General features: G+C 38.5%; 1 protein-coding gene across 1 annotated transcript in view; it reads left to right on the top strand.

Annotated features, from left to right (window-relative positions):
* The window catches only part of hs2st1a (heparan sulfate 2-O-sulfotransferase 1a), a 178,006-nt gene that overhangs the window by 149,783 nt on the left and 12,465 nt on the right, over positions 1–15,758 (top strand). Inside the window, exons 4-5 of the mRNA XM_073062623.1 lie at positions 8,446–8,584; positions 13,693–13,790. Coding sequence (XP_072918724.1) covers positions 8,446–8,584; positions 13,693–13,790 — 237 coding nt within the window. The remainder of the gene's footprint in view (positions 1–8,445; positions 8,585–13,692; positions 13,791–15,758) is intronic.

Raw genomic sequence — 15,758 nt, forward strand, 5'->3', positions numbered from 1 at the left:
ATTGTGCAATATATTATACTTCTGTAATTGTTTTTCTCTATTATTACATATTACATTGTATTGCAGCCGCAAAGTCAACACATTTCACAAAATATACTGTTGATATTAAACCTGATTCTGATTTATAAAAAATAGTCGATTGGGGTCAAGAATTTGAGGAGAAAATTATGTTGCTGCGACTCAGCCAAATGGTCAATGATTTAATAATGAGAGGTTTCATTAAGAAAATTAGTAGCTTGGTTATTTAAAGGAAGGCATCTTTTATCAGCAATTTCTGGTGCACCTGTATGCTGTAGGCTGCAGAATGCTGAAATGTTTAAGAGAAACTAATCCTTAGTTAAAAAATATTGAAGGAATGTGTGCCTCATTCCAAGAAGAATGTCCTTCATGTGCGCTTTATTGCCACAGGTATTAATCACTGAAATCTCAAAGTAATATTTAGTATCAGATATTCTAGGAGCAGATGCTTAAGTGTTTGAGAAGGAGGGTAATTTTTGTAAACATTCATGAAGGGATGAAGTTTGACAATGGCCTGGAGCAAGTCCTTTGAAGTCCTATTTCCTAAAAAGTGTTAATGTAAAATTCTATTTGCATTTCTTTATTTGCAAGGTGAGACCCTCTGTTTATCAAAACACTGTGGATCCTGGGCAGGTCCTGGTGGATTGGAAGACATAGATATCATGTCACTGCTTAACAAAGGAAATGAGCAAAGGCAGGTAGTTGTAGGCCAGTTAACTTAATGTCTGTAGTCAGGAAAATGCTTGGAGCTATCATTAAGGAAGAAATAATGAGACATCTGGATAGAAATAGTCCAATCAGGCAATCGCAGAATTCCTTCACGAAGGGCAAGTTCTGTGTGACAAACTTGACTTTTTTGAGGACATAAGGAGTTCATAAGATAGAGGGGAACAGGTGGATGGATGCTGTATACTTAGATTTCCAGGAATATTCAATAAAGGTGCCCCTTAAGACTTATCCATAAGATAAGGATGCAGTGGAGTTGGGGTTAATATACTATCATAGAGGATTGGTTAACCAGTGCAAGGTAGAGAGTTGGGATAAATGGGCATTTCTCTGGTCGGTGGTCAGTTCTGAGTGGAATGCAGCAGGGTCCACTGCTAGGCCTGGAACTTTTCACAATGTACATTAACGATTTGAAGAGAACACAGAGTGCAGTGTATTCAAGTTTGCCAATGATACTAAATTGAGTGGAAAAGCAAACTGTGCAGCAGGTGTGTACAGTCTGCAAAAAGATATAGGTTAAGTGAGGTGGCAAAGGTCTGGCAGATGGCATACAATGTTGGTTAATGTGTAAGTCATCCACTTTGACAGAAAAAATAGATTGAATTAATATTTAAATGGTGAGAGATTACAGTATGCTCTTGTGAAGAAGTACTTTAGAGTGCTGGTACATAAATTGCCAAAGATTAGTTTGCAGGTGCAACAGGTTATCAAGAAGGCAAATGGAATGTTGGCCTTCGTTGCTAGAGGAATTGAATTTCAGAGTAGGGACTTTACGCTGCTGCTGCTGCTGCACTAGGGTACTGGTGAGGCCTCACCTGGAGTACTGCATGTGGTTCTAGCTTCCTTACTTGAGGAAAGATACGCTGGCTTTGGAAGCAATGCTGAGGAGGTTCACCAGATTCATGAGGGGGTTAGTCTGTGGGGAGTGATTGAGTCACCTGGGATTATACTTGCTAGAATTCAGAAAAATGAGAGGGATTCTTACAGAAAAATATAAAATTATAAAAGGGTTAAATAAGATAAAGGCAGGAAAGTTATGTCAGCTAGCCAGTGAGACTACAGCATCAAGGGAGAAGATTTGAGATGGAGATAAGGAGGAACTGGTTTTTCCAGAGTGTGAATCTATAGAAACCTCTACCCAAGAAGCAGTAAAGTCTAGCTCATTAGACAACTAAGACATCGAAGTAGAATTAGGCTATTCAGCCCATCGAGTCTGCTCCACCATTCTGTCATGGCTGATCCTGGATCCTACTCAACCCCATACACCTTCTCGCCATGACCTTTAATGCTCTGACCAATCAGGAATCTATCAATTTTCACTTTAAATATACCCACGGTCCACAGCTGTCTGTGGCAGAGCGTTCCACAGATTCACCACTTACTGGCTAAGAGATTTCATCCTTAATTCTCTTCTAAAGGGTCTAAAGTCCCTCAATTTTGAGGCAGTGCCCTCTAGTTCTGGACACCCCCACCTTAGGAAACATCCTCCCCAAATCCACCTGAGCTAGTCCTTTCAACATTTGGTAGGTTTCAATGAGATAGACCCTGCATTCTTCTAAATTACAGTGAATACAGGTCCAAAGCTGCCAAACATTCCTCATATGTTAACTCCTTCATTTTCAAAATCATCCTCATGAACTTCGTCTGGAGTGTCTCCAACGACAACACATCCTTTCAGAGATATGGAGCCCAAAGCTGTTGACAATACTCCAAGTGTGGCCTGACTAGTGTGTCTTATAAAGGCTTAACATTATATCCTTGCTTTTATAGTCTATTCCCCTTGAAATGAATGCCAACTTTGCAGTTACCTTCTTTACCACAAACTTGACCTGTAAATTAATCTCATGGGAGCCTTGCATGAGGACTCCTAAGTCCTTTTGTACCTCTGATGTTTGAATTTCCTCCCTATTTATATTTTCTCCCTCATTATATATTTAAGACAGTTAGACAGCTTTTTGTATAATGGGGGAATTAAGGGTTACGGGGTGAAAGTATGGGGGTGGAACTGTGTCCACAGCCAGATCAGCTGTTGAATGGCAGAGCCGTCTTGATGGGCCAGATGGCCGACTCTTGTTTCTGTTTTTTACGTTCAATTGATTTTTATTCCCACTTGACAATTGTGTAGAACAGAGAGAGAACTTTGGACATGGAGGAACTGCTGAAAACTATTGTTAGGTGTTTTAACAGAGCAATATAGTTCTGTGAAAGAGAAGTTATGTTTGACTATTTTATTGGGAGCTCTTTGGGGAAAAGTTAACAAATGGTATCAGTAAAGAGGAACTAGCATAATTTGAAAGTATAAAAGCTCATGGCATAGGAAACAAAGCAATGTGGATGGAAGATTGGTTAGCAAGTATGAAACCGAATGACATAAATAAGTTTTTTGGTTGGTGAGGTACTTTAAGTAACATATCAGAGGGATTTTTGAGAAGGCCTCAATGCTTTACAGTTTATAAGAATTGTGTTTATTAATCCTGATAATAACTGGATCACATGTTTTATGAAATTTGTTTTGCGGTGGCATATGCATGGAGGACTTGGAGGAAAGCACCAAAGGCATCTTTGCTAAATTTGCTGTTTGTGCAATATGTTTTGCTTCAGATTCCAGCATCTGCAGTTCTGTGATTCTTTCCCCTTCATTTCCAGTCTTGGGGAAGGGTTTCAGCCCTAAAAGTTGACTGTTTATTCATTTCCATAGATGCTGCCTGATCTGTTTCTCCAGCATTTTGTGTGTGTTGCTCTGAATTTCCTGAATTGGTAGAATCTCTTGTATCCGGGGGGTGAGGGGGAGTTGGGAATATGGGTAGAATAAAGTGGAAGTAGTGTTGGTGGATCAGTGAAAAAGAAAGTGCTTAATGGTCAGCTTGGTCTATGCTTCAGTGTTGTTTGCCTCTAACTGTGCAAACATTGTCAACCTCTCCAGTGCCATCTCATAACTGTTTCATCCCAGCCATCATCTGGTGAATCTTCCCTACACTCTCTCCACTGTACACATATCATTCCAATACTCTTAAGCGCCAGAAATGCACAGTACTTACTGTGGCCTAACTAAAGTTGTTACACAATGTTTCTCATGTATCCTGTACCTAGTTAATGAATGCAAGTTTCCTGTATACTGCTTTAACCTCTTAATCTCCTATCCTTCCACCTTCAGGGATCTTTGGATATGTACACTAAGGTCGCATTGTTTCTCATGGTATTCTGGCTCAATGTCTATGTCCACCTTTATTAAGATTTAAGATTAGCTTTGTCACATGTGTGTTGAAATATACAGTGAATTGCACTGAGGATGTGCTGGACGCAGCCCACAAGTGTCACTATGCTTCTAGCACCAACATGGCACGCCCACAATTTACTAACCCTCAATCATACATCTTTGGAATGTGAGAGGAAACTGGAGCATCCGGACAAAACCCACATGATCATAGAGAGAACATACTGATCCCTTGTAAACAGCGTTGGGAATTGAACCTCAATTTTACAGCGGTGGGAATTATTATTAATCCTCCCAAAGTGCATCAACTCAAATTTTGCAGGATTAGGTTCCATCTGCAGTTGCCCAGCCCATTTTACCAACTCCTCACTGTTTTGGGGCCAAAGACTGCATTCCACAACATTGAGACCACAAGTTTTCTTTTCTGTAGACTTATTAGTTATACCTCCTACATTCACTTCTAGGTTCATGTATACACATCAGTGAAGAAACAATCTAGTATCAGTGGGGTGCATCCTAAGTTGCTGCAGGAAGTAGAAGGGAAATTGCTGAGACCCATCTTCCACACACCTTAAAGGTTCAGAGATGGCACAGAAAGAGGAAAAAACAGTGTAAAAACATTTGTTAAAAATAAGATTATACTGTAACTACAGACCAGTTGGTTCATCCTTACTGGGGTAATTAGACAAATAGTAATCAACAGCAGAACTGGCCATTGTTTGGACAAAGTATGGATTGATTAGAGACAGATAGTGTAGATTTGTTGATTGTGTTGAATTAATTTTTAAGAGTTTTTTGGATGAAATAATAGGTCATTGAGTGAAATGCAGCTGATAGGGTATGAGCTAATGGCCACAAGATGTTTGATTTACTATCCCATACAAAGCTTGTCATCAACGGTGAAGCCCTCAGAATAAAAAGTATAGTATTAACATGGCCAGAGTAAACAAGAAATAGCAATAGTGAAAGGGTTTATTTAGACTGGAGAGAAATGTGGTTTGGAGTTTCTTTGGATCAGTACAGCTTGTCCATAGTTTGGATTTGGGTTTACGGGACACAATTTCCAAATCTGCAGATGCCGCAAGCTGAGGTGTAGTGAAGCTTCAATTTTAGCATTCAGAAGAATCTAAAAGGAAAGAATGTGCAAGGCCTGGTGAGAGGGCATAATGTGATATTGTCTAACATGGAACTCAGTAAGTAGGAGCTCAACAGGCCAAATAGTCTACTTGCATAACCACTCTATCGTTTTATGTTCTGTCAATTTACTTGCGTACATAAGAAAGCAATTAAAAAAGTGTGTGCTATGTTTTCCTAATATAGTGGTTTTTTGAGTCATTGATAGTTTTTGAGAAAGCAAATCTCTTTATCTCATTCTAGTGTGTGACTTTGGACTCTAAGCAGCGTGGTTGTTCTCGACTGTCGTTCCATTATATTATATCAGACCGCCTTCTTGACTAACAAGAACTGGGACATAAATGTGCGTCTTGCTGGTGATTCTAAGTGACATTATTTGCCTATGAAAGCAATTTCCTAGTAAAGGATAGTAATTTTTAAAGTCGCTATGAATTGTAGTGCAATTCACCTGACTACTGAAATATTCTAGGTCAACAGTAATTTAAATTCAGTTTTCTTGTAAAATGTCTTGCTCTGTTCCAGATGGAATGGTTAGTAAGCAATCCAAGTGGATGTTGATCAATACTCTCCTTGTACAACTATAAAATAGCTGGTGTTGAGACTAAATATATCTTTTTTAACATGGTAGCTGCTTTCACTGTGAATGCAAAAATTATTTGGGGATCTGTAGGTATAAGTTTGATAGAGGGTAGGCTTCCAGTTAATGCATTTGGCCACTTTCTCAAAATAGAAAATAGTTTTCTAATTTAAATGATCTTTTTCCTAAACTTGCATGTTGTCAACCTGTAACTGTTACCTGCTCAGTTGAGGAAAAACACCAGAGACACGAAATTACCTCTGAAACAGTTTTTATTCAGAGAGGAGTTCGCAGCCCCACGCACTTCGGGCGTAAGGTAGCCAACTCCCAATTTGTTGGTTTACAAAGGTCATACTTATACCCAAAAGCAGGGTACTACATTCGCAAATATGGTTACCGATTCGAAATCATCAATTGATTGGCTATTGCATAGCTAAGCATGCGAAATACTCAGAATTTAGCAAAGGTTAAAGTGTAATACCTAGCATTAATACTGACGTACTTCAGGACACTTGAAATAGGTATCCTTAAACTATTTTGCCAAGCACATTGTCTTGTGGTTGTAGGTTCCCTTTTCCTTGTGGTCTCCACGTCTGGCCTGGCACCTTATTTTAGCTACCTCTCCTTACTTCCCCAATGACGTACCTCTCTCTTATCCTGTCTACATATTTTGCTACACTTACCCCTCGCCCACCCCTCTACATGTACCCCTTACCCTCTTCACATTCTCAATGTACTTTAGATAATCTCCCATGAATAAAACTATTTGGAAATAGATCTGATAATTTAACAGGGGGCTTGCCCTATGAACAGTCTTTAGAATTGCACAGGAGTCTTCTAAGTGTGATTATACAGCATGATTGAAGAAAATGCATGTTGGTTGGAAAATCTATCCCACCTCTTGGGGTTCATTAGCTTTAAGTTGCTATAGCTCAAAAGAAAAATGATGTTTACTTAGGTCTGAACTTATCACAGTGGATAAACCATCTCTTGAATTTTCCAAGTTTGTAACCCCAACAATCGTAAAAAGTTAATTGAAGCACATAACAATAGTAATTTTAGTGACTCTTCCTATTAGTGACTCATAATGTGGAATTCATTGCCACAGACAGCTGTGGGGCCAAGACATTGGGTATATTTAAAGTGGAAGGTGATTGGTCCTTGATTAGTCAGGGCATCAAAGGTTACAGGAGAAGGAAGGTGAATAGGGTTGTGGGGGATAATTGATCAGCCATGATAGAATACTGGAGAAGACTCGATGGGCCAAATGGTCTAATTCTGTTCCTATAAATTGTGTTTTTATTAAAATTATCTGCCACAATAGTTTTTAAAACTGCTGTCCAACTTATTACAAATGCTTTTTCCTTAGGGTTTGAAAAGCATTGCATTTTGAACATAGTTTGCTTTAATAATTCAGCATATTTTTTGAATGTTCTGATTATGTAGTTCACCTTTAACTTGCACAGCATTTCTGTAAATCTAACATTTTAAATCTATATCTTGGACATTGATTTTAATGGAATAATTATCAGTTTTAATGTAAATTCAAAAATGGATTCCAAATCTAAAAATAGCACAAATTTTCTTTCTAGAATTGTATTTCCTACAGGGAAGAAACCTAGTTTTTTCTATTCCAAGTACTTTTGCTATTTACTGTGTAATATCTATTCACAAGTTTATACAAAGCTGCTGTATATATACAGACCAGTTTCTCTACTTGTTTTACAAAATAGTTATGTAGGTGGAGAAGCAGGCAGTCATTTGTTAAGTAGTAGAGAAGTGGGGGTAGATGATGGTGTTTTAACAGATTATTGAACAGATTGCTTATTGTCATCAAATAGTGAGTTGAAACGTCTTTCAATTTTTGCAGTTGGTGGATTGGTTACAAAAACTGATGGGGTAATACAGTACAAATGAGTATCAGACACATTATAGTTTCCTTGAAACATTTGTGATGCTATGTTATGCATGCATTTGAGATTTTCCATTTCTATGTAAAATAATCAGAGGGAGTCACATATTTAATTTGTTTCTGCAACTTTTTTAACTTGGCTTTGGATTATCATAAATTCATTATATCTTTAATCTGCTAAAATTTATTTTCTGATAGACTGCAGGTAATTCTTATTAGCAATACAGACAACAATTTTTGAATCCAATGAACCTCGAGTGCAGTGGTATTCTGAATTATGACGGAGCATATAGCACTGATTTTGGAATACTTTTGAGGAAGTATTGCTAATGCACTATAAATTGATGCCATTCAAACAAATGCCTGCAGTGGCCCTGATTTATTGTCCATGAGAGATTAAGATTATTTTGCCTGATCAGTGAGCATATGCCTGTTTTATTTTCTTACCTATGGTCTACTTTCAATGAAAATGCAAAATTCTAGTTTAAAATAAGTTTTCAGTCTACTGATATTTTGATTAAATAATCATTGTTTATTTATGACACCCAACTGTTTTGACATTTTATCATTGTGGCTGTATAATGAGCAAATCTGAACTGGATTGTAATCACTTGGGAACAGGTGACTATTATAACAGTTGTAGTGTTCTGCAGGCAATATCAGGTAATTTGGCAGCAACTGGAGATTATACCCGTAGTATTTTGTGATCATGTACAACTACACAAGGATAAAATTGTTCACCATGAAACCCATATACCCTATCAGGACTATTGAAGGTTTCTCTATTCATCATTGTACAGAAGATTTACTTCACATTAAAAACTGAATTATCAATGTAATATTTCTTCTACCCATTACTTGCAGGTATGGAGTGAAAAAGAAGCCCATATATGTAAATGTAATTCGAGACCCGATTGAAAGATTAGTGTCCTACTACTATTTTCTACGCTTTGGTGATGACTACAGGCCAGGACTAAAGAGAAGAAAACAAGGAGATAAAAAGGTAAAATTATTTAGGCCAGTGAATGTAATCTTTACAGTAGCATAGTGGATCGATATTTTTAAAAGCTAAATACAATGGGCAAGAGTGGAATACTGTGGCTTGATGTTATCAAAATTGATTGTTAGAATGTTTTAATTTACTTAGTTACTTAGAAACATAAAACCTACAGCACAATACAGGCCCTATGGCCGACAAAGCTGTGCCGAGCATGTCCTTACCTTAGAAATTACCTAGGGTTACCCATAGCCCTCTACTTTTCTAAGCTCCATGTACCTATCCAGGAGTCTCTTAAAAGACCCTATAGTATCTGCCTCCACCAGCGTCGCTGGCAGCCCATTCCATGCACTCGCCACTCTCTGCGTTTTTAAAAAAAAAACTTACCCCTGACATCTCCTCTGTACCTCCTTACAAGCACCTTAAAACTGTGCCCTCTCGTGCTAGCCATTTCAGCCCTGAGAAAAAGCCTCTGGCTATCCACACGATCAATGCCTCTCATTATCTTGTACACCTCCTCTGTTTCTCTAAGAAGAAAAGGCCAAGTTCACTCAATCTATTTTCATAAGGCATGCTCCCCAATCCAGGCAACATCCTTGTAAATCTCCTCTGCAACCTTCCTGTGGTTTTCACTTGACTGAAGATAGATGTTGTTCTAATCTTCTGGATCACATCTCTGAAAATTCAGGTCTGATCTGGGCCTTGGGAATGACGCAATGCAGTAAAATAAATTTATCTTTTGCCTTTGCTGGGATGACATCCTGGAAACTACTCCTTTATTGTTTAAGTGAGCTGTAGGGAAGTAAAATCATTTCACTGAGTTAAGAGGTATCATTGATCATGTTACTGGTTATAATTGCAAGTTAATTTGTTTCTAGAGTAATTTTTCCATCATGTTTCTTGTATCATTGCAACTATCATTGCTTGCTATGCTTTCTCTGCTCAACTGTTTGCGTAAAGAGGAATTCTGAAGAGAAGAAATCCATTCACGGCGAAGATATTTATGTTTTGCTTAATCTGATACTTTGACATATTTTTCTTTAATTTCGTTTGCAATACATGACTTGTTTTATGGCTTCATTTGGGTATTACTACAAATTAAGGAAATTAAATTTGGGTTTGCTTGAAAGCACTGTGACTTTTATACTTTTAACAGTTCAGTCACATCGATCAGAAAGTTCCAGACTTAATCTCTGCCAATTTAGAATTAACTCGTATCTGCCAGGCCAGAGATGGAAATGCTACTCCTTGCATTAAGGCTCCCATTTAGAGTTTGGAAAATTAGTAATCATCTCTGCAGAAAGTCTCGGAATGAAAGTTGCTTGTGCCATTTCACGAGAATGGGTACAAAGTAATATGTACTTCAATTAGAAAATTTCTTGAGTTGAAAAATCAAGTTGCCCATATATTTTCCACAACCTTCAAATATTGCATTGAAGGAGAACATTCACTTTGTTCAAGAGCCTTGGAGTTCTAAATAGTGAAACCAATGTTCTATGCTAGTCTATGCATTTCTGTGTTTCATGTGAAAATAGAATTGTGGCTGAACACTTTGCTTAACTAGGACAAGAAACTGGAATCATGTAGCTGTTTTCTAGCAGTAACTTTTAAAAAGCTTTATTTTGGTACATAGAAAACGATGATATGATACCCAAGGAGTCCATCAAAAGGTGTCTGTAGGCTTTCACTGAAATCGGCCAAGATTCCCTCTTAAGTCAAATAGGCTGTTGATGATAATTAGAGCTGGATAAAGCTTATGGCTTATAAACTTTGGTGTCATTCTTTACAAAGGAATGTGGCACAGCACTTCACTGATATCAAAATATTTTAAACGTAGACAGTGTAATATGGGGACCATCTGCACACTGCTGAACACATTACACTATTGATGTAATAAAGGAATAATCTACTTTGGGTTAGCACTATAATTTCTCTTTATCCTTGGTTGTGGAGGAGCTTAGATTCTCCTGGTTACTAGTATGATTTTGGTTTAACTTGAAATGAAGGTTTAAAATGAAGGTAATGCTCTCTTGGTACAGCACTAAGATAAGGTGCTCCTATTTCATAACTGTGATTTAACCCCATTTACTGCTCCTGCACTGAGTCCAGAGTCTACAGATTTGTTTGCCAAAATGTAGCCTTCATGATGCCATACTGATTCAGCTTGTTTAGCTTCATCAAGCACCTCCGGTCCATCTGCCAAAAGTAGAACTGCTTTGTGCCACAATGAAGTCACCCTCAGAGTAGAAGAGTAACACCTTATGTTGCGCCTGGGTGGCCTCCAACCCGATGGCATAAATATCGATTTCCTCTGCTCTTCTGTTCCCTACTCTGCCCTCGTACCTCTTCTCATCTGCCTATCACTTCCCTCAGTTTCCCCCCCCATTCTCTTTTTCCTAAGGTCTACTCTCCTCTCCTATCAGATTCCTTCCTCTCCAGCCCTTTATCTTTCAGCCCAGCTGGCTTCACCTATCACCTAGCTATCCTCCTTCACCTCCCCTCCCCTCCACCTTTTTATTGTCATCTTCTCCCTTGCCCTTCAGTCCTGAGGAAGGCTCTCGGCCCAAAATGTCGAATGTTTATTCTTTTCCATTGCCTGAGCTGCTGAATCCCTCCAGAATTTTGTGTTGCTGCTTTGGATTAGCTACAATTTTCCAAATCAAGCACAACAGAAATTGATTTTTTTTTGTGAGCTGGCACCATTTCATGCAGATGGATACTTAGTACCTTAATTAAAAAATTTACTGTTGAAAAATCATGTTGCCCGTGTTTTTCCACCGCTTTCAATTGTTGCATTGAAGGAGAGCCTTTGAAGTTCAAGAGTTTTGCAACTTTAATTGGTGAAATCAACATTCTTATCTAATCTACGCATTTGTGTATTTCATGTGAAAATAAATTGTGTCTGAGCACTTTAAGGACAACCAACTGGAATGCTTAACGGTTTACTAGCAAGGCAGTGACTACAAGGGGCAATTACAAATCCTCGTTTTGGTGCATAGTATGCAAAGGGGCCATATGATATCCAAAGTGTCAGTCTGCTTGTACTGAAAGTAAGCAACATTTTGCAATGAATAGCAGGCCACTCCTATTTAGCTCACAGCAAGATTGTAGAACTATTTTAGGTTTGGCAAAACAAAGAAAGTTGTTCATGCTGGAATCCGTAATCAGAAAATGCTGCACAAGCTCAGCCATCTAAGCAGCATCTGGAAAGAGAAACCCAGTTAAAGTTATGGGTCAAGAATTTTTTTTCTCAGAACTGGAGTAGATTGGAGGGAGGAATGAGATGTCGGGTAATTCCTTCCCTCTCCCTTCCCCCATCCCAGTTTCAGTCTGCATCCTCCTCCAGCTGCTTATCACCTTCCTCATGGTTCGCCCTCTTTTACTACCCATAGTGCTTTCCCCTTACATTCCTTCTTTACCTTTCCTGTCTATCCCCTCCCTGCTTCCCCTCCCCCACCTCATTGATCTTTCCCCTTACTGGTTTTTCACAAGGCACCTACCAGCCTTCTCCTTCCCACCCTCCCCCCACCTTCTTTATAAGTCCCTGCCCCCTCCCTCTTCAGTCCTGACAAAGGGTCTCGGCCCAAAATGTTGACTGTTTGTTTCCACGGATGCTGCCCGACCTGCTGAGTTCCTCCAGTGTGTTGTGCATATATCTTTGACCCCAGCATCTGCAGTATTTTGTGTTTAGATGTAAGAGATTGGTGTATGGAGATTGGTTAAGACTGATCAAATAATATGGAGCACAAGGTGATAATGCTGAAACAATTAAAAAAAAGTGTACCTGAAGTTGGAAAATTCAATCTTCATTCTAGAAGATTGCAAAGTGCCCAGACTGGAACAGTAGCAAGATTGAGAATTAAAGTGGCATGCAACAAGAAGCTCTGATCACCCCTGCAGACTGAATACAAGTGATCCAGAAAGTGCGTGCCCACTCTGGTTTCCCAAATGAGGAGACAAGATGGGAAGAAGTGAAAGTGAATTAATGTTTCACCCCGGAGTAATTGTTTGGGCCTCGATGGTGGAAAAAGACAGGTCATGGATCATAGACACAGGTCCTTCACCCCACCACATCCAGGCTGACCTTTTTGCTCATGTACACTTAACCCATTTGTCCGCATTAAGTCTGTGTCTTTCTATGTCTGTTAAAGTGATTGTCTAAATGTCTTAAATGTTGAGATATACCTGACTCCACCACCCCCTTGACTGTGAGTTCCAGATATCAGCCACTCTTGATTGTAAACAGAACACTTCACCTTTAAATTCCCTTAAAAGCTCCTTCCATTCACCATAAATCTGTACCACTTTGTGATCCTCCTACTATTGGAAAATAACTATCCATTCTATGTATTGTGTCTCTGGTTCCATGGGAAAGCACTGTGATGGGTGGGAACAAAAGGGCAGACTAGGGAGCCTCAAAGTGAACAGACTCTGTGATATGCAATGAGGGGAAGACTGATGGGGTCATGGTGTAATTTGCAAAGGGGTAGATATTTTGGTATGGTTCTTCGTGGAGGTAAAATAATTGAGAATGGATGCTAATTACTTTATAATTCTTCTTTCCACAATTGTTGAACTTTCACACCTGAGACTTGTGGGTAATCCAAAGACAGTGATCGATTTTCCTTCGTACCAATGAAGTACAATAGTAAACTCAACAATTTGTTAAGCTAAATTTTATTAGAATGAATCTTACCAAAATGTTTAGTAAGGCTGTTGTTGTTTTGTAAAAGAGTAGCAGGTTGATGAAGTATTTTCAGCTAGCCTTTCTAATTTAAAAAATAGTTAATGGGGAAAAATCAAATTCTATTCTGAAAGGCTTTGGGTACCATAATCATTTACTGCAGTGATTTAGTCAATGTGTGGTTTGTTGTAGCATGTTGAAATGTAATTGTGTTAAAGATTGTGCATTAAGATGTCTTCAGATTGGAGTACTGACTTTGACATCATCAGGTTTCTGAAGTATTGGTTTGAAAGTCTGAATTGACTGGCAGCACTTAATACTGCTTGTCCTGCATTGACTGGCTGTATTTATTTCTGCCCGTTCTGATTTACTGTTGGCTTAAAGCAATTCCTTTTTTTTCCCCCCTGCACCCCCCCAACCCCCACTCCAGACATTTGACGAATGTGTTGCAGCTGGTGGGTCAGATTGTGCTGCAGAGAAACTTTGGCTTCAGATTCCTTTCTTTTGTGGCCACAGCTCAGAATGTTGGTAGGTACAATGGGAAAAAAAGTATTTTTCAAATTTAATGAATGTAAATAAAGTGCATTCTTGCTATTTATTATGTTTTATTTGACACATTATTTACTACATCTTTACAGATATACTAATTTATAGAAAATGTTTTAAAAAATCCATTGTAACTTCATTTTACAAAGAATAGAGTTTGAATTACAACCTGGATTAATGATGCTGAGAATTCCTGTTTTCATTGTGTGGATATTAGATAAATTTATAAGAATGTGCTTGGGTCAGAAGGCTATCCGTAGGTTAGGGCTAAACTAACAAAAGAACAATGGGGATTATGGGTGAAATGGCAGGTTAGGGGCATCAGTAATGATGGATAAGTGCAGATGTAGCTAGATAAGGTGGGAAATTCACATTGTTAGTGTGTCTTATGTTTTTAATGTTCTTTAACATGGCAGCAAGGGTTTTGGTTCACATCAGCATGATTGGATTAAGGTAGGAAGCCATTGATATTTAACCATAATTCTGTTATTGACAAATCTGAAGAACTGATTCTTCTGGCTGTATTGAAGCTATATCTGGATTACCAATTGTTCTACATTGCAGAATTATTAGTTCCACAGGTAGGCTATGTTGTAAAGTTTGAACTGTGATTTCTACAGTCTTAGAATGAGGAGGGCAAGGAAAGGGCTTGATGCAGATACAAATTTATTGGTATCTGGTAAATTCAAGATTTGTGTACACTAAGGAAAAGATTGATGTGGAAAGAACGTAAGGAAATGCTGGCAAAAAGATGTTTAGAAAGATGATAGATTTGTGAACATTTTTACTAAAGATGTTGCAACTGAGCTTCAAATGATGTTAAAGTAGCATTGTATAAATTCTTGTTGGTAATCATTCTGGAATTGTAGCAGCAATTTTGGGAGGAGGTTTAAATGGATCAATGATTCTTTTCTTACTATGTAGATTAAAATTCAGATTTTCACTCCAGCGGACTGTTAAAATGAATTCACTGAGCCCCAACCCTGTAAACTGCCCTATATGAATTAATTTAGTATTTCTTTGTTACATGCCTACTTCTTTGAATTGTTTTGAATCAGCTTATTTTGAGACAAAGTGTCAGAAAAATAGTTGTGGTATTTGTCTGAGGTTAAAACACACTATGTGGTGATATCAGTTTGTATTGTCAATGTCCAGGTTTTGGAAACTTGTACCATGGGTGATGGGGTACTACCATTATAATGGAACGGAGCGACTCGGAAGTACAGGGGCCTAGTTTATTGAAAGCAGTGTCATAGGTAGACACATTGGTGAAAAAGACATTTAACATGTTCTTCACCAGTGAGGGCACTGAGTAAAGAAGTTTGGACATTATGTTGCAGTTGTATAACTATTTGGTGAGGCCACACTTTGAGTACTGTGTACAGTTTTGGGTTTCCCTGTTATAGAAAAGACAAGGTTCAACTGGATAGAGCGCAGAGAAAACTTATGAGGATGGTGCTAGGATTAGAAGGCCTGAGTTATGCAGAGGGGTAGGGCAGGCTAGATCTTTATTCCTTAAAATGTAGGAGAATGAGGGGCAGCTTATTAGGTGCTTTTAAAATTGAGAGGCACAGATAATATGGATGGTTTATTGTCTTTTAAATAGGGTTGTCATCATCATGTGCCATGTCATATGACGTGAGTGATCATGGTCTCCGTGACCATGAGTGTTCTTGGTAAATTTTTCTACAGAAGAGTTTGCCAGAGTTCAAAACTAGAGGGGGAACAGTTTAAGAGACATGAGGGGCAGCCTTTTTATGTGGAGTGTATGGAATTAGCTGTAGTAGGAAGTGGTTAAGGCAGGTACAATAGTATAATTTAAGAAGCACTTGGATAGATACTCGGAGGATTGGGGAAATACGGGCCAAATACAGGAAACTGGTTCATGATGAGTGGGTACCATGATTAGCATGGACTAATTGGGCCAAAAGGGCCTGAATTTGTGCATTA

The sequence above is a fragment of the Hemitrygon akajei genome, chromosome 12, assembly GCF_048418815.1.
Source record: "Hemitrygon akajei chromosome 12, sHemAka1.3, whole genome shotgun sequence".
Lineage (NCBI taxonomy): Eukaryota > Metazoa > Chordata > Chondrichthyes > Myliobatiformes > Dasyatidae > Hemitrygon > Hemitrygon akajei.